This window comes from Kogia breviceps, chromosome 8 (genome assembly GCF_026419965.1).
Source record: "Kogia breviceps isolate mKogBre1 chromosome 8, mKogBre1 haplotype 1, whole genome shotgun sequence".
NCBI classification, from domain to species: domain Eukaryota; kingdom Metazoa; phylum Chordata; class Mammalia; order Artiodactyla; family Physeteridae; genus Kogia; species Kogia breviceps.
Genome location: NC_081317.1, coordinates 35,222,738 through 35,250,621, shown reverse-complemented (window position 1 = coordinate 35,250,621; position 27,884 = coordinate 35,222,738). Strand labels below are relative to the sequence as shown.

Below are 27,884 nucleotides of genomic sequence, written 5' to 3'. Positions count from 1 at the left end.
GGGTTTAAGAATGAACATGTACTTTAAACTGTAAATTAAAATAAGTTTTTATTCAAAGCATATTTTAAAATTACAGCATGTTTATTCTTATGCTGTTAACTCTGCCAAACTACAACTTAGCCATATGAAGCATAAAACACTTCAAAAACCTGAATGTAAACCACATTTTTAAAACAAAAAGCAGTGTTAACACACCTCAAATTTTAGATGCCAATGTATTTTGTCCAAGTATACAGCTTATATCAAAAAGAGAACATTTTAAATATTTCTATAGTAAATAGTTGTAATAATTTCTTAAAACTTCCAATTATACAAATAAAAAGTTTGTGAATATAACTATTATAGCTGGCAAAAGCTGACAGGATAAACAAACAAGAACTCATTACTTTTGAAGGCCTTAAATTTTATTATCTGTGAACTGGCAAGTATTTGTATTTTTTAAATTCTTACTGCACTTCCTTCTTTAGGTAAGTTCATCAAATTTTAAATTTCCCAAGACTGATGACATTTTTTATAATTCATTTAAGTCATATTTGAGAGGAAAAATTCTAGAGAAAAATGTTGAAACCTAAACCAAGAAAATTCAGATACTATATAGTCTCTCTTACTTGCTCATAAGTGCTCCAAGTTAAAATTCTATATACCAGATTACAAACAAAATTCTTAAACCATTACAAATATAAATTCTCTTATTACAAAAAAAACACAATCCCTCAAGATTTGTAATTTACTGTACAGAGGAATTATATTTTTAAAGTATGTCCTCATCATACACATTATTTGTTACTATCATCTTTCATACTTTTGCTCCATTTCAAGACATTTACATACCTCCCCTTCCCCATGGCTACATATTTTAGACTATCTGTGTACTGCAACACATTGGGATTTTGAGATAAAGAAGCCTACATTTTAGATAATGTTTTAACTACATCTGTAGGCTACTACTTCAATACAAAAAAGAAACAAAAGGCGCTGAAGAGCCCATATTTCCCTCTCTTATTCTGGTTTACTCCAGTTAAGCAATCTATGAAATTACCATGCTATGATGTTATTTAGTTTCTGCTTAAAACAAGTTAAAATGATGGAGGCTTATGCCTACATAAAGGAGGTGAACTACTCAGCTCTTGATTTTTCTATTCATGCTTCAGTACATAAAGTGGTGTTTAAAAACTTCATCTATTTTGGAAAAAATGATTTAAAACCACCACACAATTTAACACACTTGCAGTTAAAACTATTCCAGAAGCCTACTTCTTTGAGTCGCTAATATTTTCTGCAGTGTTTAACTGATAGCTAAATTTAGTGAACACAAAATAGCTTGGCATGTTATTCTGAAGTAAAGCAAGAAGGTGGCTTTATGCACTGAAAATATAAATAGGAGGCTTCCATTTGCTAATAATTCTAAACAAGCAGTACATTTAAATTTAGTGTTTGCTAACAAAGGTTCTAAAACAGTTCACTACAAAACAACCCTGTAGATGTCCCTTTTATTAAAAAACTCCAACTGCCAAGTCTCATTACAGGGCCCATAATATTTTTTTAAAATACCAATTACTAAGTTACCTAGACTTTGCAAGATTAATCATTCAATTTCAGCAAATGAGAAACATGAAATGTGCAAAAGTTCCCAAGTTAACAAGCTAAGGGTGACAAGTGCTTTCAAACCTAAATATCACAATGAGTTGTAAAGCCTCAGAAAGATAGAATAAGACTGATTTTACTCCAATTTTTAAAATTCTGAACTACTGTTCATCTTACCAAGATCTTCAAATACCTATTTTCTTCCAAAGTCGGTAAGTTAGAAAGTCTTCCAAAATAGTCAGTTTTCCATTTCTCTAGTCTTATTAGGCACACTATTTTGCAATTTAAAAATATATATCTTACACTTTCTTGCTTGTTTCAGTGTTTACAGTATTGTTAAACATACTAATATACATTGTTAAAAATGATCTTATAAATAATCTATTTAAACCTTCTTTGGCTACATGTACCATTCTTTTTTTTTTTTTTTCATACAAGTGTCTTATTCAGAAAGTGCTTCCTGTGAGAACTGCTTCCAATGAATGCATTAAACTTGCAAAATCTAGCTTCCCACAATATGTAGTTTTCTACCCTGTACTAGAAGTCCCATATTTACAAAATATTTTAAACTTTACAACAAATCCATTACCATATAAAAAAAGTGCAATTCTCTCTCACCCCATATTCTGGGGCAATGACATTCTTCATAAATTTCTACAGAATAGCAGCCTATGATAAGCAAATAAGGTGCTTAGCTTATGCCCAAGGATCTACTTTTTAAGTACGCTGGGCAGTACTTTTGTACAGTGGAAAGAGTCAGTGTTCTGGCTACTGGCGGAGCGGCGCTCCCGTCAAGTTTGCGAGCTCGATGAGAGCGAGGGCTCCGTGCAGGCGCTCCCGCTGCTCTTGCAGACGCCGCTGGGCACCGCTCTTCTCATCGTCCTCCTCGTCAGACTGAAGGTACTCCAGAGGGTCCTGCTGCTCCTGATCTGCCTTCTGAACCAGTTTTCCTTTCAAGGTGGGAGTACGCTGCTCTCGTGTTTCCCAGTACCTATATGAAATGCATCCGTATTACTTATACAGTACATATAACATTCTCAAATGTTCACTTTTCTTTAAAGAAAAAAAAAGGGGGGTCTTTACTACAGTATTATTTTGTGTTTCAGTTTATAAAGTTATAAAGTGATTTCACATACATTACATGTTTTTCCATAACAGAGGAAAAAATTCAAGTTCAATAAGTTGAAGGACTTGCTCAGAATAACAAAATCAACAAGTGGCAGTTCTGGGTCTTATACTCAACTCTCTAGTCACGTGTTTTATCATTAAACTACAGCTGCCTTAAAGATCATATGTGAAATGGACTAGAACAAAATATAGAAACAGTAGAATAACCATTAGAAACCCATTTATTCTATCCACAGAGGGATGATGGCTTCTGACAGTTAACTGAGAAAGTTTAAACCCACAAAATAGGACAAATGGATTAATATGTTTAACACATACAGCTTATTCAAGAATTTAAGAGCACCATCATTTTCTATTACGTAGCCAACTGATAATTCACAAGAGAAAATGCAAATGTTCCACCTCCTTTGATAACCAAAGAAAGGCATATTTAAATGACAGTACCATTACCTACAAAAATGTCCATTCAAAGACTTGAATATTCACGTTCATAGCAGCTTTATTTGTAATAGCCAAAAACATAAAGGCCCATCAAGAGGCGAATTAATAAATAAGTGGAGGTGCATCCATATAACAGATTACTGCACAGCAATAAAAAGGAATGAAATGATACACTCAACAACATGATGACCCTCAAAATAATTATGCTGACTGAAAGAAGCCAGACGAAAAAGTACATACTATATGACTCCATTTGTATAAAACTCTAGAAAATGTGAACTAACTATAGTGACAGAAAGCAGATCAGTCAGTGTCCTTTGGGGTGGAGGAGGGAAGGGAGATGCAGGGACAATGGATTACAAAGAGACATGAGGAAGCCTGTGAAAGTGATGGGTAAGTTCACTATCTTGATTTTGGTGATGGTTTCACAGGTGTCTACATATGTCAAAACGCATCAGATTATACACTTTAAATATGTACAATTTATTGTGTGCCAATTATACCTCAATAAAGCTGTTTTTAAAAGTACATACAAAAAAAATAATACAATTACCAGATTTCAGGAAATCCAGACTACTCAAACTAGAAAAGTTTTGGAAATACTCAGAAGTATAAAAAGAGAAATGCAAACAGTTCAGTATGACTTGAAGGACAACTAAAATAGGAAAATAGCAAAATAGCAAAATACCTTAGCAAGGTCAGCAAGGACTGGGTAACAAACGGCTTTGAATGCTATAATAAAGGGCTTAGACTTAATATTGAGCATCATATTAGCATTTTAGAAAGATTCCTCTGGCAGCAGCATGGAGAATGGATTGAGAAGACTGAAGTGGCTGAATCTGATAATTGTTAAGGAAGTAGAATCCATAGGTTGGTCACTGAGTAGATGGGAGAAAAAGAAGATAAACACAAAGATGACTAATAAGTTTCTGGCTTGGGCAAAATTAGATATAATGGGGCAGTGGGGACCAGGCAGGAGGAAGAGGGAGGAAGGAAGTGATTCAGTACTTGGGACAAACATATTCCCTGCCCTTGTGGAGCTTACGATCCAGCAGGGAAGATAGCCACTGAACAAGTAAATGTGTGAAGGAGGTTTTGAGAGGGAAAATACAATGTGTTATAAAAGGATCTATTAAGTGGATTTAACCTTGTTTGTTTGGGGGGTTAGTGGGCAGGTTAGGGAAGAACTTCCTGAAGTGATGTTTAACCTGAGTAAGAAATGAAGAATGAGCAGAGTGGCTAAATGAAGAGGGAAGTGAGCACAAAGGCCTGGAAACAACAGCTATAGTGCTGTTGAGAGACAAGGAGCCCGGGTGGCTGGAGACAGCTGTGTTGCTAGAGGGAGGCAGAGCCACAGCAACACAATTAGGGATTCTAGACTTTATCCTCAGTACAGAGGAAGCCAGTGAAGCTAGGGAGCAGCACAGTCAGCTGCTGCTGGTGTGTATGTGATAGACGACTCCTTAAATCAAAATATCCTTAGAGAAATGTTTTTATACTGGACCCCTTGTTGCCATTAAAAAAAATCAAACTGGGTGCTTTTTGGAATTTTACTTTGGAATAACATCTAGTCTCTATCCCTCTAATAATCAACACGTAGCTAAATCCAATATAAAGAAAATGAAGAGGGACTGCATTAATGACAAATGAAATACGATACATAAAAAGCATTCTTTTCAAATGGGGTAAACTACTGCTTTTAAAATAAATTGTGGTCTGAGCACTCAGACTAATTAATATCATATAGTAGTTTTCTTTCACACAGATCCAAATAAAACTTCTAACAATTCTGTGGTTTCAGGAAACAAAGTGCCATTTCAAGTTATTTTATAAAATGTGTAGAAAAGCAACTTATTTAAACTGAAAGAAATGTCAAAGTCCCCAACTTCAACCCACACACTGGGCAGTGTTCTGCAGTAGACTCCAGAGAGAGCCTTACTTTGCCAACCACTCGGCGGCAGCCTGGTTGTCCACAGCCTGGGGCTTACTGAGAGCATCTGTGGGCTCCTCTCGCTTCAGCCTGGCATAAGGGTGCTTCGGACAGTGGCGGTTTGCATGGGTGAATCTGCTTAGGCAGCCTTCAAAACACAGAAGGAAACAGTTATCAGAATCTGGACATCCAGCAGACATGGAAAATGTTCAGTTTCACTGGTATCCGAGAAAAGTAAATTAAGATGATGAAATTTATCATTCTATAACTTGAGGAGAAAAAAAATAACCCTAAGCTGATATTATCAATGCCACTGAGAGGAATGTGAAGACGGTTCTTTCACCTTGGTCATCGCAGTGTAAATGCATTCAACCCCACTGGAAAGTGATTTATTAGCACAAGTCATAAAAATGTTCAAAATCTCTGACCCAGGAATTTCATCTTGGACTCTATCATAAAAAAACATCCCAAAAGGTAAACAAAAGTTTAAGTAGGAAAACATGCCCCTCATGTTTGTTGGTAACAAGCAAATTTTAAAAACAAATTAAATATTTAATAACGAACATTGAGGCAATCATTGTTCATATGCTAATGCATATATAAGGAATCTAAAAAAAAATGGTACTGATGAACCTAGTTGCAGGGCAGGAATAAAGATGTAGACAAGAAAATGGATTTGAGGATACGGGATGGGAGGGGAAAACTGGGACGAAGTGAGAATAGCATTGACATATGTACACTACCGAATGTAAAATAGTTAGCTAGTGGGAAGTAGCAGCATAGCACAGGGAGATCAGCTCAGTGCTTTGCGATGACCTAGAGGGGTGGGATAGGGAGGGTGGGAAGGAGGCTCAAGAGGGAGGGGATATGGGGCCATGTTTACATATGGCTGATTCACTTTGGTGTACAACAGAAACTAACACAGTATTGTGAAGCAATTATACTCCAATAAAGATCTATTTAAAAAAAAGAAAAAAGAAAACCATGGAGCAACAGAACAAAACTGTACTGAATTTCAAATATAACTGTGTAAAATGTACATAAGAAAAACAGCTTAAGAAACTATGAAATTACCAACAGTAGCAGTGTTGAGCTGGTAAAATCCACCCCACCCCCACTCCTCCTGAACTGAAAATTTCGACAGTAATGTGCTTCTTTCAGCTAAACAGTTAAAAAGTTTAAAACCAAAGTAAAAGCCTACTCTAAAGGCTGTATTTACTTGTATAGATTATTCTACAGCATACGACTGGATATAGCATTTTTAACTGCCCTTTAAGATTTTCACCTAAAAAGAATACTTTATTTAAAAATCAGTCATTTCCTGGAAATCGAGCATGGATCACAATTAACAAGGAAGAAAACTTATGAGGTTTGATTAAATCTTTACCAAAAATCTCGCTTCCCAAAAATTCAAGCAAAAGATATTTTAACTCCCAACTAGCTATTCCATAAACTTAACTCCTAACACCATACCATTTTCTGAACAAACGAAAGGTTTTTCTCCGGTGTGAAGACGCTGATGGGTTTTGAGCTGTCCACTTTGAACAAAGGCTTTTCCACAGTCTGGATAGTCACACAGATAGGGTCTCTCACCTAAGTAGACAGATGATATATATTATTTCTGAGACAAAAGGTGAGAAGGGGAAAGGGCAGGGAGAGAGAATCAACCTTTATATAAGTTATGACTGCAAACAACAATAAAACATGTCATAGCCTCTGCAGAGCTGCAAGTGGAAGTGCTAAGGGCACATTTCGATGATATGAAGCATCTATCCACTTGGAAGCACAATATTTTCTTTAGGCGTTGAGCTTTTAGGTACCCAGGTTCAAATCCTTAAAGTTATCATCTTCAACTTATTCCATATTTTCACCCCACAATCCAAATCGCTAGCTCTTGCTGATTCTTTAACATGTCTGCCACTCCTGCCTTCCCACTGCCACCTCCCCTCGTCAGACTGGTAGCCCCTCCCACCTAGAATGAACCCTGGCAGGCCTCTAGTCTCTGACCTGCACAGCACTTCCAGGATAGCTGCCATGCAACTACCCTCTAAAACTACCCCAAACCTTACGATACTCCTTGAACAATTGAAAATTATCTGCTGACTTTTAAATGGTCCTCTAGTACCTGCACTATAGCTACTAGGTTAGGGAGCAGGGTTTATCTTTACTTCCCTCTTGGAGATTCATTCCAGCCATGAGGCAGTTCCCCATCTTCTACTCCTTGAAATCCCTATCTTTTCTGCCCATTCAAATCTTCCCAATCCTGTAGTCTCAGTAAAACTCCTCCCTACCCCCCAACCCCCACCTCCAAATATTAAGCTACATATCTCTTCACTAACTTAGTGTCCTATGTTGTTTATGTATCATGGTACTCTCCTTATACAAAGATGCGTAACACTTTGTACTCCATTTCAATTCCTATATACAACACAGTGCTAGGCTAAAGAAAGCACTCAAAAAGGTTGTTTCTCAATCATAATTAAACTTACTATTTCTTGAATAAACATTCTTTGGTCAACAATTATATACTGGTTCTTCCCATATGACTCAAAGAACAGTAATGAATCTTCCCTAAATTTCTCATTATTTAGAAATTACTAAATGAATGCGACAGTTGGACACAAGTTAATAAACATAGGATAAAGTAAGACAAAAGCTTTTTACAAAGCATATACTATTAGAGCTTAACTATAGCATGGAGATCTTCGGCTCAGTTCCCTGGCATACAGTGTAGTAAGCCTGGAAGTATTGGGTGACACACAATGGGTTAGTGGTAGATAGGGACTGGGACTCAGGCACCTTTTTATTATGCCACATGGTCTTGAATCTTGGCAACTGACTTCGCGCTGGCAACATGTACTCTACAGCTCTGTACCAGTTATTTGGGGTTATTTCAGACTAAGTAGATTGAAAAAATACAAAAATTCTCAAAATCGGATATTCATTCAATAATAGTTTTACTGAATGATACCTAAAGTCAAAACATCTTGGCCACCTTAGTTTATAATAATTCAAAATTAAAATTTTACCCTTTTTCAGGGATGTAGCTAAGAAAATTGTATTCTAGCATACCATTAAAATGTATCTTTTCAAAAACAGAAAGAAAAAACAAACAGGAGATGACCATAAACATAGTGGAACAAACAGGGGACTAAGGTTTAAAAGCCCAAGTTCTAGACCCATACTGACCAACAGAAATAGAATGAGAACCACTTGTGGTAGCCACATTAACAAAGTAAAGAAACAGGTGAAATTAATTGATAGTATACTTTAACCCAATATATCTAAAATTCTATCATTTCAATTTGTAATCATTATCAAAAATTATTAGATATCATTTACTCTCTTTTTTTCATACTAAGTGTATTTTAAACATTCTGCTCATCTCAATTTAGACTAGCTACATTTCAAGTGCTCAAGAGCCACATGTGCTACTATACTGGCCAGTGTAGTTCTAGACTTAAGGGTATGAGAAGTTGTAAGTCAGTGGTAATTGGGTGTTTTCGTGCCTCAGTTTCCTCATAAGTAAATTATTTGATATCATTTTTAGAACCATATGGCTCCTTCTGGGTGGGACCAACTTTCTCTATGGAAAGAACAAGGCCCTCTTTATATTATCTTTTTGCTCCTTATATGGTATTTTTATGGTATTTTAAATGCAAGTATAACTTCTCTACACAAATAAAGATATATGATAGTCTTGGGATAGCTACCTACAATACACTTAATTCTGAAAAATTATACTTCACCTTAGATTTAATAGTTAGGTCAAATACCCTGAGGACTCTAGAAATTCTATTAAAAACTTGACTATAACTGATTTAGGATTTGGCCTACAAATCAGTTTTAACAATTATACAGACAACTTAAGGGCATATCAAGTAAAATTCGGGTACATAGGATAGAACCAAATTTAGTAATAACATTCCTGTGACTACATTAATTACCATGATAACTTTAGAAATCACATGGTATCAATGTTCAGAAAACTATCCCTCCACACCAAAAGAGAAGCTGACTACACAGTGCCTGTTTTTAAAACTTTACAATAAGGAAATGTAAGGTAACTAAAAATTAATTTATAGGCCCAAACATCAAATCAGCCTTCAGTTAAGTATCACTTTTGGCATTCTCTAAAATTTGCTCAACTTACCTGTATGAGTCCTTTTGTGAGCCTGGAGTGATTTCTCCCGTGGAAACACCCTATTACAGATGTTACAACGTATTCTGCTGGACGAATGCTCTCCTTCATTTATTAAATCCCGTACAGTATCTGCTCTGGGTCTACCACGTCGGATTCCATCCTGTTAACAATGTGCATAAACATTAATATAATTTTTTGGACTCCACTCATTAAAACAAAATATCATAATACAGGCATACCTTACTTATGCTTCACTTTTTTTTTCAATTTTTGAATTTTATTTTATTTTTTATACAGCAGGTCCTTATTAGACATCAATTTTATATACATCAGTGTATATATGTTAATCCCAATTGCCCAATTCATCACACCACAACCACCACCCCCACTGCTTTCCCCTACTGGTGTCCATACATTTGTTCTCTACATGTGTCTCAATTTCTACGCTGCAGACCGGTTCATCTGTACCATTTTTCTAGGTTCCACATATATGCATTAATATATGATATTTGTTTTTCTCTTTCTGATTTCCTTCACTCTGTATGAGAGTCTCTAGATCCATCCACATCTCTACAAATGACCCAATTTCGTTCCTTTTTATGGCTGAGTAATATTCCATTGTATATATGTACCACAACTTCTTTATCCATTCGTCTGTCGATGGGCATTTAGGTTGCTTCCATGACCTGGCTATTGTAAATAGTGCTGCAATGAACATTGGGGTGCATGTGTCATTTTGAATTATGTTTTTCTCTGGGTATATGCCCAGTATTGGGATTGTTGGATCATATGGTAATTCTATTTTTAGTTTTTTAAAGAACCTCCATACTGTTCTCCATAGTGGCTGTATCAATTTACATTCCCACCAACAGAGCAAGAGGGTTCCCTTTTCTCCACACCCTCTCCAGCATTTGTTGTTTGTAGATTTTCTGATGATGCCCATTCTAACTGGTGTGAGGTGATACCTCACTGTAGTTTTGATTTGCATTGCTCTAATAATTAGTGATGTTACACAGCTTCTCATGTGCTTCATGACCATCTGTATGTCTTCTTTGGAGAAATGTCTATTTAGGTCTTCTGCCCATTTTTGGATTGGGTTGTTTGTTTTTTTAATATTGAGCTGCATGAGCTGTTTATATATTTTGGAGATGAATCCTTTGTCTGTTGATTTGTTTGCAAATATTTTCTCCCATTCTGAGGGTTGTCTTTTCATCTTTTCTATGGTTTCCTTTGCTATGCAAAAGCTTTGAAGTTTCATTAAGTCCCTTTTGCTTATTTATTTATTTTTAATTTCCATTATGCTAGGAGGTAGATCAAAAAAGATCTTGCTGTGGTTTATGTCAAAGAGTGTTCTTCCTATGTTTTCCTCTAAGAGTTTTATAGTGTCCGGTCTTACATTTAGGTCTTGAATCCATTTTGAGTTTATTTTTGTGTATGGTGTTAGGGAGTGTTCTAATTTCATTCTTTTAAATATAGCTGTCATGTTTTCCCAGCACCACTTATTGAAGAGACTGTCTTTTCTCCATTGTATACCCTTGCTTCCTTTGTCATAGATTAGTTGACCATAGGTGCATGAGTTTATCTCTGGGCTTTCTATCTTATTCCATTGATCTATATTTCTGGTTTTGTGCCAGTACCATACTGTCTTGATTACTGTAGCTTTGTAGTATAGTCTGAAGTCAGGGAGTCTTGATTCCTCCAGCTCTGTTTTTTTCCCTCACGACTGCTTTGGCTATTCAGGGTCTTTTATGTCTCCATACAAATTTTAAGATTTTTTGTTCTACTTCCATAAAATTGCCATTGGTAATCTGATAGGGATTGCATTGAATCTGTAGATTGCTTTGGGTAGTATAGTCATTTTCACAATATTGATTCTTCCAATCCAATAACATGGTATATCTCTCCATCTCTTGGTATCATCTTTAATTTCCTTCATCAGTGTCTTACAGTTTTCTGCATACAGGTCTTTTGTCTCCCTAGGTAAGTTTATTCCTAGGTATTTTATTCTTTTTATTGCACTGGTAAATGGGAGTGTTTCCTTAATTTCTGTTTCAAATTTTTCATCATTCGTGTATAGGAATGCAAGAGATTTCTGTGCATTAATTTTGTATCCTGCAACTTTACCAAATTCATTGATTAGCTCTAGTAGTTTTCAGGTGGCATCTTTAGGATTCTGTATGTATAGTACCATGTCATCTGCAAACAGTGACAGTTTTACTTCTTCTTTTCCAATTTGTATTCCTTTTATTTCTTTTTCTTCTCTGATTGCCGTGGCTAGGACTTCCAAAACTAGGTTGAATAATAGTGGTAAGAGTGGACATCCTTGTCTTATTCCTGATCTTAGAAGAAATGCTTTCAGTTTTTCACCACTGAGAATGACGTTTGCTGTGGGTTTGTCGTATATGGCCTTTATTATGTTGAGGTAGGTTCCCTCTATGCCCACTTTCTGGAGAGTTTTTATCATAAATGGGGGCTGAATTTTGTCAAACCCTTTTTCTGCATCTATTGAGATGATCATATGATTTTTCTTCTTCAATTTGTTAATATGGTGTATCACATTGATTGATTTACTTATATTGAAGAATCCTTGCATCCCTGGGATAAATCCCACTTGATCATGGTGTATGATCTTTTTATTGTGCTGTTGGATTCTGTTTTCTAGTATTTTGTTGAGGATTTTTGCATCTATGTTCATCAGTGATATTGATCTGTAATTTTCGTTTTTTGTAGTATCTTTGTCTGGTTTTGGTATCAGGGTGATGGTGGCCTCATAGAATGAGTTTGGGAGTGTTCCTTCCTCCGCAATTTTTTTGAAGAGTTTGAGAAGGATGGGTGTTAACTCTTCTCTAAATGTTTGATAGAATTCACCTGTGAAGCCATCTGGTCCTGGACTTTTGTTTGTTGGAAGATTTTTCAGCACAGTTTCAATTTCATTAACTGTGATTGGTCTGTTCACATTTTCTATTTCTTCCTGGTTCAGTCTTGGAAGGTTATACCTTTCTAAGAATTTGTCCATTTCTTCCAGAGTGTCCATTTTATTGGCATAGAGTTGCTTGTAGTAGTCTCTTAGGATGCTTTGTATTTCGGCAGTGTCTGTTGTAACTTCTCCTTTTTCATTTCTAATTTTATTGATTTGAGTCCTCTCCCTCTTTTTCTTGATAAGTCTGGCTAATGGTTTATCGATTTTGTCTTCTCAAAGAACCAGCTTTTAGTTTTATTGATCTTTGCTATTGTTTTCTTTGTTTCTATTATATTTATTTCTGCTCTGATCTTTATGATTTCTTTCCTTCTACTAACTTTGGGTTTTGTATGTTCTTCTTTCTCTAGTTCCTTTAGGTGCAAGGTTAGATTATTTGAGATTTTTCTTGTTTCTTGAGGTAGGCTTGTATAACTATAAACCTCCCTCTTAGAACTGCTTTGCCTGCATTCCATTGGTTTTGGATCATCGTGTTTTATTGGTCTCTAGGTATTTTTTGATTTCCTCTTTGATTTCTTCAGTGAACTCTTGGTTATTTAGTAACGTATTGTTTAGCCTCCATTTTTTTTTTTTTAACGTTTTTTTCCCTGTAATTCATTTCTAATCTCATAGCACTGTGGTCAGAAAAGATGCTTGATAAGATTTCATTTTTCTTAAATTTACTGAGGCTTGATTTGTGACCCAAGATGTGATCTATCCTGTAGAATGTTCCATGCACACTTGAGAAGAAAGTGTAATCTGCTGTTTTTGGATGGAATGTCCTATAAATATCAATTAAATCTATCTGGTCTATTGTGTCATTTAAAGCTTGTGTTTCCTTATTAATTTTCTGTTTGGATGATCTGTCCATTGGTGTAAGTGAGGTGTTAAAGTCACCCACTATTATTGTGATACGGTCGATTTCCTCTTTTAGAGCTTTTAGCAGTTGCCTTATGTATTGAGGTGCTCCTATGTTGGGTGCATATATAATTGTTATATCTTCTTCTTGGATTGATCCCTTGATCAGTATGTAGTGTCCTTCCTTGTCTCCTGTAACATTCTTTATTTTAAAGTCTATTTTATCTGATATGAGTATTGCTACTCCAGTTTTATTTTGATTTCCATTTGCATGGAATATCTTTTTCCATCCCCTCATTTTCAGTCTGTATGTTTCCTTAGGTCTGAAGTGGGTCTCTTGTAGACAGCATATATATGGGTCTTGTTTTTGTATCCATTCAGCAAGCCTGTGTCTTTTGGTTGGAGCATTTAATCCATTCACATTTAAGGTAATTATCGATATGTATGCTCCTATGATCATTTTCTTAATTGTTTTGGGTTTGTTTTTGTAGGTCCTTTTCTTCTCTTGTGTTTCCCACTTAGAGAAGTTCCTTTAGCATTTGTTGTAGAGCTGGTTTGGTGGTGCTGAATTCTCTTAGACTTTGCTTGTCTGTAGAGCTTTTGATTTCTCCATCAAATCTGAATAAGATGCTTGCCAGGTAGAGTAATCTTGGTTGTAGGTTCTTCCCTTTCATCACTTTAAGTATATCATGCCACTCCCTTCTGGCTTGTAGAGTTTCTGCTGAGAAATCAGCTATTAACCTTATGGGAGTTCCCTTTTATGTTATTCGTCATTTTCCCCTTGCTGCTTTCAATAATTTTCTTTGTCTTTAATTTCTGACAGTTTGATTACTATGTGTCTCGGCATGTTTCTCCTTGGGTTAATCCTGTATGGGACTCACTGAGCTTCCTGGACTTGGGTGGCTATTTCCTTTCCCATGTTAGGGAAGTTTTCAACTATAATCTCTTCAAATATTTTCTCCGGTCCTTTCTCTCTCTCTTCTCCTTCTGGGACCCCTATAATGCAAATGTTGTTGCGTTTAATGTTGTCCCAGAGGTCTCTTAGGCTGTCTTCATTTTTTTCATTGTTTTTTCTTTTTTCTGTTCCGCAGCAGTAAATTCCACCATTCTGTCTTCCAAGTCATGTATCCTTTCTTCTGCCTCAGTTATTCTGCTATTGATTCCTTCTAGTGTAGTTTTCATTTCAGTTATTGTATTGTTCATCTCTGTTTGTTTGTTCTTAATTCTTCTAGATCTTTGTTAAACATTTCTTGCATCTTTTCAATCTTTGCCTCCATTCTTTTCCAAGGTCCTGGATCATCTTCACTATCATTATTCTGAATTCTTTTTCTGGAAGGTTGCCTATTTCAACTTCATTTAGTTGGGGTTTTATCTTGTTCCTTCATCTGGTACATAGCCCTCTGCCTTTTCATATTGTCTGTTTTTCTGTGAATGTGGTTTTTGTTGCACAGGCTGCAGGACTGTAGTTCTTCTCGCTTCTGCTGTCTGCCCTCTGGTGGATGAGACTATCTAAGAGGCTGGTGCAACTTCCCTGATGAGAGGGACTGGTGTTGGGTAGAGCTGACTGTTGCCCAGATAATCAAGTTCTTACTTCTTTCTGCTAGTGTTGGAGGGTCTCCTGCAGAGGCAGCGGGTGGCTCTAGCTCACCGTGGGGACAAGGACACTGGCAGCAGAAGTTCTGGGAAGTACTCCTTGGCATGAGCCCTCCCAGAGTCTCTACTATGCTTCACTTTATTGCATTTTGCAGATACTGCATTTTTTACAGATTGAAGGTTTGTGGCAACCCTGTGTTGTCGGATGGTGATTAGCATTTTTTAGAAATGTTTTTTAGAAAAATTTTTAAGTGTTTTTTAATTAAGGTAATTTTTAGACATAATGCTATTGCACACTTAAGAGACTACAGTATAGTATAAACATAACTTTTTATTCACTGGGAAACAAAAGCTTGTGTGACTAGCAGTCTGGGACTGAACCCACAATATCTCAAAGGTATAACTGTAAATAATTTTTTGAAACCTTTCTTGAGTGACATCAGTGAAATGGCAGAGTAGGTAATTCCAGGGCCCACCCCTCCACAGATCACTAAAAAGTCGAGCAAAAACTGTTCAGAATCAGCTTTGTCACAGCTCCAGAAAATGATGAGAAATTTACAGCAACTCAGAGAACAATGAATCAAGAAACAAGCAACGTAAAACAGTAGGAAAGCTTTGCAGCAATTTTTACAGCCCTTGCCCCACCCCTTCACTCAGTGGTCTTTGAAGATTACTGCCTTCATTCTTAGTGTAGGAATGTAGTCCCTGGATCAAGAAAGAACAGAGAAGACTTTACTCTGAAAGAATTTTGTTTGTCTGTTTTGCCCAGCCTGAGGGCTACCTGAAGGTCTGACACAAGATGCTTGTCTTTGTTTTACTAACTTAGAACTCTCTCTTGGCAGGAAAGTGGCTACACAGAGGGCATCTCTCAAAAACCTTGTAAGGCCAATAACAACTTCAACTAAGGCACACCGACACACCAAAAGCCTGGGAGGAAAAGCTGGGGAGAGAATTTCCTCGGGAAATTAGGGCACTGAAAAGTGCTCACATATCCTAAAGACAGGAATTTAGGAAGCCACACACTTGCCTGCCCAGCGAAGGAAGCATACTCAGAAAAGACCTGAAAAGAACATAAGTTTTCACCTCTGGCTGATCTTTAGGCTCAGCACAAGCAAGAAATGAAGGCTAAGACAGACTTTTAAACAGTCTGGCTAAGTATAGAAGGAGAGCTACAGCACAGACCATTCTGCAAAGTTAGAAGGGGTTTTCCCCCCCTTTCTTTTCTTTTCTGTTTTTTGTATTTTGGGGGTTTTTTGGCATTCAAGATCTCTCTCAAAATATGAGCTGACTAAAGCTAAAGAAACAGACTTTAAAGAACAAACACAATAAAGAATAGAGTTTACAAAAATAGAGAAGTCACCAAACAACTACAAACCACAGCACACAACTAAAACAAACTCTGAGGAGAGAGGAAAATCTAATCTCCAGAGTTACTACTTTATAATATTCAAAACACCCATTTTTCAACAAATATTATAAAGCATGCAAAGAAACAAAAATATTAACTCCCATACATAGGAGTTAATTTCTCCTACGAGGAAGCAGACATTGGACTTACTAGACAAAGATGTTAAACTGTCTTAAATATGCTTAAAGAGGTAATGGAAACCATGGACAAAGAACAAAAGAAAACCAGGAGAATACTGTTTCAACAAACTGAGAATGTCAAAAAAGAAACAAATTATTTTTAAAAATAGAAATTCTGAAACTAAAAAATACAATAACTGAAATGAAAAAAGTCACTACAGAGTCTTACTTAATGGCAGATTTGAACTGTCAGGAGGAAAGAAACAGCAAATTTAAAGATAGATCAACTGAAATTATCCAGTCTGAGGAATAGAAAGAGAAAAGAATGAACAGGGCCTATGATACCAATAGGACATCAAGTGTCTTATGGGTCTATTTGGGCTGCTAAAACAAAATACTACAGACTGGGTAACTTATAAACAACCAAAGTTTATTTCTCAAAATTCTGGCAGTTGTAAAGTCCAAGACGAAGGTGCTGGCATGGTCAGGTTAGGGACTACTTCCTGGATCATAGCCAGTGCCTTCTTGCTGTGTCCTCACATGGCAGAGGGGACAAGAGAGCTCTCCAGGGCCTCTTTCATAAAGGCACTAATTCTATTCATGAGGGCTCCATCCCCATGACCTAAGCACCTCCCAAAGACCCCCACCTCCTAACACCATCATCTTTGGGGGTCAAGATCTCAACACACGAATTCTGGGGGACACCACCGCATCAAGCATACCCCCACACACACACAATCGGAGATCCAGAAGGCAAGAGAGACTAGGGCAGAAACAATATTTGAAGAAATAATGGCATAAATACAAAGAGAGATATACATGAGATATAATCAAACTATCAAAAGACAAAAAGAGACTCTTGAAAGCAGCAAGAAAGAAGCAGTTTATCACACATACCAGTCCTCAATAGGATTAACAGCTGATTTCTCAGGAGAAACTATGCAAATCAGTGGAATGACATGTTTAAAGTGCTGAAAGGAAAAAAAAAAATCAAACAATAATCTTATATTCAACAAAATTATCACTCCAAAATGAAGAAATTAAGCATTCCCAGACAAACAAAAGCTAAGAGAGTTCATTGTTAGACCTGCCCTACAATATATCTAAAGGGAGTTAGTTCTTCAGGCAGAAATGAAAAGACACTAGACAATAACTGAAAGCCATACAAAGAAGTAAACGACACCAGGTAACTACATAAGCCAGAAGTATTGCACTTTGGGCTTATAACTCTTCTTTTCTTTCCTATATAAAAGACAAATGCCAAGTATATTTAAAAAAATAACACATCTTTGTTAATGGAAACACAATATAAGATGTAATTATGACAACAATAACAAAAAGGGAGAGGGACAGAAATATATGGAAGCAGAACTTTTGTATACTATTGGAGCTAAGGTGATATTAAATCAAAAAAATAACAGAAAAGGAAACAAGAAAGAAAAGAAAATGGTTCATCACAAAAAAAAAATCAAACCCCAAATAAGGCGGTAATCAAAGAATTAATAAACAAAATAGGTATAACACTATAGAAAACAAATAAAATGGGAGAAGTTCTTCCTTGTAAGTAATCACTTTAAATGTAAATAGATTAAATTCTGCAAACAAAAGGCAGAGATTGGATTTTTTTTTAATGAGCCAACTATATGCTATCTACAAGAAACTCACTTTAGAGCCAAACACATAAATAGGTTTAAAAGTGAAAAGATGGAAAAAGAGATAACAATTATAAACACATGCACACCTAACAACAGAGCTCCCAATATGTATGAAGCAAAAATTGGCAGAATTGAAAATAAAAAGACACAGTTCAAAAATAGCTGGAGACTTTAGCTTTCAATTAATGGAGAGGACAACTAGACAGGTCAACAAAGATATAGAAGACTTGAACAACACTATAAACCAACTACACCTAACAGAATATGAAGAACATTCCACACAAAAACAGCAAAATACCCATTTTTTTCAAGTGCACATAGAACATTTCCCAAGATAGACCATATGTTGGGCCCAAAGCAAGTATCAATAAATTTTAAAAGATTGAAATCATCCAAAGCATCTTCTTTGACATACTTGGAATGAAACTATAAATCAATAAAAGAAAGCAAACTGGAAAATTCACAAATATGTGGAAATTAAACAACACTCTTAAACAGCCAATGGGTCAAAGAAGAAATCACACAGAAAATTAGAAAATACTTTGACATGAATGAAAATAAAAGCACAACATATCAAAACGTATGGGATACATTTCTAGGACTGGAAGGCTTAATATAAGATACCACTACTACCCAAAGTGATATACAGTCTCAGTGCAATCCCTATTAAAATCCCAAAGGCCTTTTTTGCAGAAATGGAAAAAGCAATCCTCTACTCATGGAATTGCAAAAGGCTCCAAGTAGACGAAACAATATTTTAAAAGAACAAAGCAGGACTCACACTTCCCTATTACAATATTTACTGCAAAGCAATGGCAATTAAGACAGTGTGGTACTGGCATAAGGAAAGACATAGGCCAATGAAACAAAATGAGAATTAAGACATTAACCCGTATCCTATGGCCAACTGATTTTCAACAAGGGTGCCAAGAACATGCAATGGGGAAAGAATAGCTCTTCAACAAATAGTTCTGAGATAACTGGATTTCTACATGCAAAAGAATGAAGTTGTACCTCACACAATATATTAAAAAATAACTCAAAATGCATCATACACCAAAACGTCAGAGCTTAAACTTTAAAACTCTTAAAAGAAAACAGGGGTAAATATTCATGACCTTGGATTTGACAATGGATTCTTAGATGTGGCACCAAAAGCATAAGCAAAAGAATAGATAAACTGGACTTAAAAACATTTGTGTCAAAGGACATTATCAAGAAAGTGAAAAGACAACCTACAGAATGGGATACAATACTTGCAAATCATATGTCTGTTAAGGTTTTAGTATGCAGAATATATAAAGAACCTTTACAACACAACAACAAAAACTCAAATAAAATATGGGTAAAGGACTTGAATAGACATATCTCTAAAGTAGTTATATGTATGGGCAGCAAGCCCATGAAAAGATGCTCAACATCATTAGTCATTAGGGAAATGCCAATCAAAACTACAATTGAGGTCAATTATATCTCAGCAAAGCCTGAAGGGAAAAAAATTAAACACACACACAGAGACACACACACCCACAGAGACACACACACACACACAGTGAGATACGACTTCACACCAACTCAGTTATACTCAAAAAAAAAACAGGAAAAAAGTAGAAATAAGGTGTTTTTTTGTCAAGAATGTGCAGAAACTAGAAACTTCATACATTGCTGGTAGGAATGTAAAGTGGTTTAGCCACTGTGAAAAAGTTTGACAGTGTGATACAATGTCATATACATATGTACATATACATATACAATGGCCTGTTATTCAGCCATAAAAATGATACATGCTACAAGGTGGATGAACCTCAAAAACAGTATACTAAGTAACAGAAGTCAGACACAAAAGGCCACATATTTTATGATGCCATGTAATAAAATGTCCAAAATAGGTAAAACCACAGACAGAAAACAGATTGGTGTTTTCCAGAGACTGCCTATAGAGGGGAAAAGGGAGTGACTAATGAATACAGGACTTTCTTTTGGGGCGATGAAAATGTTTTGGAACTTGATATAGGTGGTGGTTTCACAACATTGTGAATTACTAAATATCAGTGAATTATACTTCAAAATGGTTAATTTTATGCTATGTGAATTTCAGCTCAATTTTTAAAAAAACTAAGAAACTCTGAAAATACTATGGACTTCAGTTAATAATGTACCAATTTGGTTCATTAATTGTAACAAATGTATCATATTAATGCAAGATGTTAGCAATAGGGGAAACTGGATATGTGGTTGATGGGAACTCCCTGTACTGTCTTAACATTTCTATGTATGTAAAACTAATCTAAAATAAGCATTTCCTTGAAGAAAAAAACTTTCTTTCCAGATAAGTTAAATTTTTACACATATAAGTTAAATGAAGAAAAAAAAGGAAAAACATAAAAAACACCTACATCCAAACTGAAGATGTTTTTACTGCTGTCAATATAAAAACCTAAAGCCTTCCCAAAGCTTAAAAACATCAGCATGAAACCTTGAAAATAAGCGACAGCAAAATTCCTTTCAATCAATTTTCACCTTGAAAGAAAAGCTCAATCTCAACATGGATGAGTTATCTTACAGGATAAGTCATGTCTAAAAAATTCTTAGATATTAAAACCTATTTCTGGGCTTCCCTGGTGGCGCAGTGGTTGAGAGTCCGCCTGCCGATGCAGGAGACACGGGTTCGTGCCCTGGTCCGGGAAGATCCCACATGCCGCGGAGCAACTGAGCCCGTGAGCCATGGCCGCTGAGCCTGTGCGTCCGGAGCCTGTGCTCCGCAACGGGAGAGGCCACAACAGTGAGAGGCCCGCATAACGCAAAAAAAAAAAAAAAAAAAAAAAAAAAAACCTATTTCTGCAACAGCCAAGAGGTGGAAGCAACCTAAATGTCCCCTGATAGATGAATGGATAAAGAAAATGTGATACATACAATGAAAAATTATTCAGCCTTAAAAAAGAAGGCAATTCTGCCATATGCTACAACATGGATGAATATTAAGGGCATTATCCTAAGTGAAATAAGGCAGTCACAAAAAGACAAGTACTACATGATTCCACTTATATGCAGTATCTAAAATGGTCAAACTTAGAAACAGAAAGCAGCATAGTGGTTGCCAGGGGTCATAGAGAGGGAGAAAGGAGGAGCTCGAGATGGGTACAGTTTGGGTTTCGTAAGATGAAAAAGTTCTGGAGTTCTATTACAACGATGTTCATATAGTTAATACTTTAAAATGGTTAAGATGGTAAATTTTATGTTATGTGTTTTCTGCCACAAAAGTATAAAAAGAAAAAAAAAATGTGAGGGGACTTCCCCTGTGGTCCAGTGGTAAAGAATCCACCTTCCAATGCAGAGCACGCGGGTTCAATCCCTGGTCAGGGAATTAAGATCCCACATGCTGGGGGGCAACTAAGCTGGCGCCACAACTATTGAGCTCACATGCCTCAACTAGAGAGCCTGCGTGCCTCAAACTACAAAGCCCACATGCCCTGGAGCCCGCACGCCACAACTAGAGAGAGAAAAACCTGCAAGGCACAACTAGAGAGAAGCCCGAGCACCGAAACGAAGAGACCACGTGCCTTAACGAAAAAAGATCCCACATGCCTCAACAAAGATCCCATGTGCCACAACTAAGACCCGATGCAGCCAAAATAATAATAATAATAATAAGGGGAAAGAATGTGAGAAAGCACTGTGGCAGATTGTAACATTGTTAAAATATTCACTGTTCTTTCCGCACTGTGGGCCCCAATGAGGCCAACTTGGCCATATGACTTTGCTTTGACCAATAAAATGTGACTAGAAATCACATGTGTGACTTCTGAGCAAAATCTCTAAAAGCCATCACAAGGTTCTACCATCTCTCTTTCCTCTCTGCCTTGAGACTCACATGTCCCAGGTAGGGGATGTTCCTCCTGGGTCCCAGAATGAACAGGATGAAGAGCACACCTGCTGTTAACCCTCACAAGAGACATAACACGAGCTTTGTTTAGGTTGAGATTGAGATTTTGAGGTTCATTCTGCAGCATGGTTTAGCCTAAGCTAACTGACTCAGGCACATTTTTAATAAATATTTGTTAATGGGATAAAGATCTGATCAATTCTCCACAATAATTGTATAAATTGTTGCTGGTTATGATCATATCATGAATAATTGTTTTAAATAGTTTTAAAAATGCAAAACAAACACAGCATCTATGATCCATAAAAATAGCAGATGATTTGTTCTGTTAAGAAAGAAATGGAACATGAAATAAGGTTAATTAAAAACCTTAGTAGGACTTCCCTGGTGGCACAGTGGTTAAGAATCTGCCTGCCAATTCAGGGGACACGGGTTCGAGCCCTGGTCTGGGAAGATCCCACATGCCGCGGAGCAACTAGGCCCGTGGAGCAACTAGGCCCGTGAGCCACAACTACTGAGCCTGCACGTCTGGAGCCTGTGCACCGCAACAAGAGAGGCCGCGATAGTGAGAGGCCCACGCACCGCGATAAAGAGTGGCCCCCGCTCGCCACAACTGGAGAAAGACCTCGCACAGAAACGAAGACGCAACACAGCCAAAAATAAATAAACAAATTTTAAAAAAACCTTAGTAATACAACTCCTCTGCCATGAAAGGATCATTTCCCTAATATTTTTTAAAAACATATTGTTGACTCTATTACAATTTGAAATAACTGATTTAGTATCAAATACTATTTAGTATCAAAAATTTAAGATTATCCATTACTATTTTCTCTGTTTCTGGTTAAAAAAAAATTAACAAGCATGTTTAATAGTGGGGAAAGATTTTTTTTTTTAAGTTATCTATTTGGCTGCCTCCCAGTAACTCTAAGATCTTGTTTCATCTAGAAACAAGAAAATGCAAATAATACTTGCATTTTCCAAGTGGGAAATAAAGAGCTGAAAAATGCAACATAATACAACATCCCAGCCATATACAGGTAAGACTTCACTAAGCGCATTCTTTCAACTAAGAAAATTAAATAAGGCAAGGAATCATCTAATACCCTAAATAAATTAATAAATAGCATCTTTTAACCATATATACAAAAATAAGCAGTGTCACTTAAAGAGGACCTTTTTCATTTTAGCCTTAGCAATAAGAAAAGCATGTATGTGTACATCATTTTGACAATAATAGAGTTAACTCATTAACAACTAAGTGTACCTGTAGCTTAAGAGAGAAATCTTGTCAAGACTGCTTGATGATTCCCCCCCAAAAAAAAAGTAAAGTTAAAAAAGGAACTCTTAGACATCCTATTGCTATTATATGGCAACTGCTGCAAAATAAGCTACTAGAAAGAAGAAAAATGAATAAATCGCCAAAAATGTTTACATACTTCAGCAGGTTTAATTTTTAAAACAATCTCAGTACCTCCAGAAGATAGTGATTTTGAAAGTGTTTTCTAAAATATTTCATGGTAAATGTTTTGCTTTCAATGTCCATAACTTTCAAGTTATTTAATAAAATTGGAGTTATTTCTCAAGCCACTTAGAATAATGTACACATTTACCTAAATGTGATTACTAAAAAAACTAAAAGTCCTCAACACATTTTTATACAAAGTAAAATTCAAATAAATTATACAGATATAACATGGATGGAAAAGAAAAACAGTTCTCAGAGGGAGGCATGTGTACCTTCTCACTTTCATGAGAAAATTTAAATAGATCTTATTTCCCTTTTGGAATTCAGATTTAGATCCGAATTTCCTATGGCTCGCATATCTGCTGCCTAACTCTTTCCCCCACCTTGACCTATCTGGACCACTTTATAAGTCTTAATTTGCATCTATCTATTGTACTGTGTGTATTCTCATGATGCATCTCAATCGAGATATAGGTAGTTATGAATAGTGTGTATTATTTCATAAGTCTACTTGCATCTTCTTTTTTTTTTTTTCTTTTTGGCCATGCTGCCTGGCAGAATGTTAGTTGCCTGACCAGGGATCAAACCTATGCCCCCTACAGTGGAAGCACAGAGTCCTAACCACTGGACCACCACAGGGAACTCCCTACTTGCATCTTCTTAATATTAAAAATAAATAAACCCCTAAAGTCAACACACATGATAAACAAAGAAGCAATATCAGGTACAGATTAAGAGTAAGGGCTCTAAAAAGTTCCAATCAGTTCTGCCACTTATATGATGTTAACTTAATCTTGGGGACTTCTCTAATTCATACTTTTTCATCAGGTAAACAAGGTAAATTAATTAAAGAATTCAAAACAATCAACACAGAGTCTGGTGGTTTGCTCTGCAAGGCAATAAATAACAAATGGTAGCTACTATGTTCACGTAACATGTTAACATAACGTTATGTTTAAACATGGTGGTGATCAAAAACTACTGTGTACTAATCAGCTGTTTGTAAGGCTATGTGCAGTCTAGATGTTTAAAGTGATTGGTGATAGAAAGGGCAAACAGGATAGGCAGCTGGCAGGTCCTGAAGGGTAAGTGGTATCTGAGGATGTGCAGAGAAGCCAAACTACACAGGCCCCAAAGTGGAGAAGTAACCTCATGAATGCAGTCTGAGTAAAGGGCACAAAATATGGAGGCTTGGAATATCATTTGGCAGATGAAAATTAGACCTTCTCCCTTCCTTCCCAGAATTCTACAACCTGGGAAGAGACAGTGCTAATATATAACTATATCCCAATAGTGCTAAACAATCTTGTGATGAGGGGCCAAACTAAGCTGGTAGAAGATGGATGTTTTCCTCATAGGCAGGGAGGCAGTGTTGGGCAGAAACAAACAAGAAAGCAAGCAAAAGCTGACACCAGGTGTGTAGGACTCAGATGTTAACACCTCCCATGGGAAAGGTGGTATCAAATAGAAAGTAAATGAACACAAAAGTTGTTCTCAAACCCACAGCTGTTACTGCCTCAAACCCAGATACTGAGAGAAGGGGGTAGAAGTTGGTGCCATGTTATTGGCACCAACTATATTACAAACTTGTCTTCCCCAAAAGTGAGCAGACTCAGCCAGCATGATTCACCTATGATGTATATGGAGATAAAAGAACTACGAGTACTTTAGAGAAGCAAAACAAAGGAAAGGAGGCTGGAACTCCCAACCTTTAGTCTAGAATGTGATCACAAATCAAACTAGGTAACTTCCTTAAATGAAAGTATATTCCAGAGGGCACAAAATATGGAGGCTTGAGGCTCCCCCTCAAGTTGCAGAAACTGAATGAATTTTTGGAGCTGTATTTGAATTGCTTCATTGATAAAAGGACACGTTAAAATCAATTTGTCTACTAATTTATGAAACAGTTATGGTATGAAAGATGGTGAGGAGGAAAAAAAGTGAAATATATAACAGCCTTTTCACTTTTAAATGTTTTTCATAACTTGTGTTATGTTTTACTTCTGAAAAGAGGTAGACAAAGTGGAAATAAAATTCAAACCTATGCATTATTAAGAATGTTTTTTAAAAGGTTTATGTGAAGATAAAAATGTTTTAGCCCCCCTCAAAAAAGTATAGATTTCACTTATCTATTATAACATTAATCTTCTTGGATAACCCAAAATTAGATTCAGTTATAATTAAAAATAAAATAATAGATGCAAAATCTTCTATAAGTAATTTGTGCATATATGTCTTTATGTTGCTCAACCATATAACCTACTACATATATATATATATTTAAGTACTAAACATGTAAATATGTTTAACACGGAAAAATATCTAGGATACCCAGCCATCTTACTAAGGGCTACCTAGAGACAGCACACAGTGATTGTTCACTTCACAAACTCAGCACTAATGTAAATATTTCTACTGCTTCTTCTTTCAAATTTTTACTTAAGTGCAGCTTCAAGAGTTGAAGTGTGTCAAGGCATATAGCTGTATAAATTTATAGTTCTTTAATAACAATGCCATTAGTAACAAAGTGTATCAATTTCCTCAGGGCTCAACACAGTGTTTCAACATCTGTGCTACTGCGTGTAAAATGATAAAACCTGTTTCCGTTTTTATAGTATTTGCCAATATAGACGTACTTATCAACAAGGTGATTTACTTGTTTTATCTTTAGCAAACTGCTTATCTTATATAGCCACTTAAATCGAATCTGAATATTAACCTTATATTAGCACCATTCATTACACAAATACTTAACTGAGCACATTTATTCAGCATTTACAGAGTATAAGGTATTAAAGTCAAATAAGTCTACCAGAGAGAAATTGTCCCGGCGCTCCTGGAGCTTACAGTCTATAGAGGTAAGTATATGTCAGCAGGGAGGCACCTCCGACACATGCTTCAGGACTAGGAGCCACAAAAACTCAACTACAGTACCAGCGTTCCCGCTACCTAGCTGTGTACCTTGGGGAGCTCCCTTCACCAATCCCTCTAAGCCAAAATTGCCTGATCCGTAAATTGTAGGTTTGAATCCTTTCCAGCTCTAATACAGTCTGAGACTCCAAGCAATTCGAGGTTGGTGACAACAGCGTCCCATTCCACTCTGAGCTCTCAGAACCTAGCAAAGTTGTACGCTGGATGCGTGAAAAGACAGCGAGGGCTCAACTCCCGCTGGGGAAGAGTCCCCTAAGTCCCTTCTTGTTCTTCGGCTATCTCTACAGGGCATCTTTAGCAGGGTCGGGGTATCTGCGGTGAGGCAGAAACTGCTCAACCCCTCCCCCCGCACCCAGAGGAACAGTTCAAGGCCTGCGGCCCCTTCCCGCCCTCTCTCGCCAGAAAACACTCAGCGGTGGGCCGAACGACTGGCAGAGCAGGTTGACCGTCCCCCTCCGTGACAACAAGGTCACGCTCCCGCCTACTGCACCTGCTGGCCCGTGGCCTCTGGTCTGCTGGGCTTCCCCACCCCCCGGGCGGTGTCACGTGACTGAAACCTAGCCCCGCCCCGGGGGGCAGTTTTTTGGCGCGCGGCAGTGACGTCAGCGTCCTGTCACCCGCCAACGCCCCCGCCCCCGCCAGAGCGACCTCGCTTTTTAAACTCGGCCCCGCCCCGCCCGCCGCGTCTGCGGGCGCTGCCGGCTCCCGGGCCACGCCGTTAACGGGCCCCAACTGCCCCAAGCCCCGCCCACGCCGCTTACCTTGAGATGGCCGCTGTCCGGGCTGCTCGCTTCCTCCTCGTCCTCACCTCCTGAGGCGGCGGCGGCCGAGGCGGTGGGCGGGGGCGCGCCCCGGCCCCGAAGCCCTGGGTGCTCTGCGGCGCCAGCGGGCAAGGCAGCCGAGGCGGCGCTCCCGGCGGCTCCGGGGCTGAGCGTCACGTTGTGCGCGTTCTCGCCCCAGCGCCACGGGTACACCATGAAGTCACTGAAGCCAGGGCTGGTGGGAATAAGCGGTGGCGGCGGCTCTGGCTCCCCTCCGCCGCTGCATGTGGGCTTGATCGGGGTCGTCCTGATGACCGACACCAGCACCCGCTTCGGGGAGTCCTGGCAGAAGATGACGGGCGGCGGCTGCGGCGGGTTGTCAGCCATCGGCGCTTCCACACCCCGGATCATTGCCCGGCCCCGATCCGCAGCTCCGGCGGCCGTGGGCCACACTCCCTGAGCCCGGGTCTGGCCTTTGCTCCGCTCGCCCGCGCTGCTCCGAGTCGCCGGCTCTCAGTCCCGCTGGCTCATGGCAGGCGGACGTTTCCTGGAACCCTCCTGCGCGGCGGCCAGCGAAGGAGCAGAGCCGCTCGGCCTGCACCAGGCTGCCAGGGCCGGACCCCAACCCTGGGTCAAGCCCGCCCTCCACTCTTTGTGCTCCCCAACGCAGGCTGCAGCGGCGGGAAGCAGCGGGCGCCTTGCCTTGCGATGACAGGAAAGCAGGACGCGCAGCACCGAGCCCCCGAAAATAACAACCTGCCGCCGGGGTCCCTGCTCCAGTTTTTCCCGCGTTACATTTCGCGCCTGGGCGGAACCAATCACCGCGAGTGCCCTGCCCGCTGGCCGCAGCGGCGAGTGACAGGACATGCGAGCCAATAGCTGTGCCTGGATTTCTTTCTAGCTAGAGCGGGGCGGAGCCGGACCTGCGCGCGGGTCCTTTCTGCCATGCTATTGGCCGCGGCTCTTCTATTTTTTTTCTGCCTGAAGAGCCAACAGCGTTCGAAACTCCGGGGGAGCGCGCGACG

The 27,884-nt window shown here is 38.2% G+C and overlaps 1 protein-coding gene across 2 annotated transcripts; it reads right to left on the bottom strand.

The window, feature by feature from the left end:
- Positions 1 to 25: 25 nt before the first annotated feature.
- ZNF367 (zinc finger protein 367) lies at positions 26 to 27,647 on the bottom strand. Of its 2 annotated transcripts, XR_010841929.1 has the most exons (6): positions 26,860 to 27,431; positions 9,237 to 9,387; positions 6,557 to 6,676; positions 5,093 to 5,231; positions 3,842 to 4,031; positions 2,508 to 2,575 (listed from the first exon to the last, which is right to left on the bottom strand). XR_010841929.1 is itself a non-coding variant. In XM_059071770.2 (5 exons), the coding sequence occupies exons 1-5, from the start codon at positions 27,268 to 27,270 to the stop codon at positions 2,353 to 2,355; spliced, it is 1,044 nt and encodes a 347-aa protein (XP_058927753.1). In that variant the 5' UTR covers positions 27,271 to 27,647; the 3' UTR covers positions 26 to 2,352. The 2 variants fall into 2 exon arrangements, 1 of the variants encoding a protein (XP_058927753.1); XM_059071770.2 differs by lacking the exon at positions 3,842 to 4,031 and having other exon boundaries at positions 26 to 2,575; positions 26,860 to 27,647.
- Positions 27,648 to 27,884: the final 237 nt, after the last annotated feature.

Coding starts and splice junctions, on each gene's coding strand:
- ZNF367 (XM_059071770.2), bottom strand. CDS start 27,270: ATGATCCGGGGTGTGGAAGCGCCGATGGCTGACAACCCGCCGCAGCCG. Junction 6,677..9,236: donor TCACAAAAGGACTCATACAG/GTAAGTTGAGCA, acceptor CTGTCTACTTAG/GTGAGAGACCCTATCTGTGT. Junction 2,576..5,092: donor GCCGCCGAGTGGTTGGCAAA/GTAAGGCTCTCT, acceptor CATTTCATATAG/GTACTGGGAAACACGAGAGC.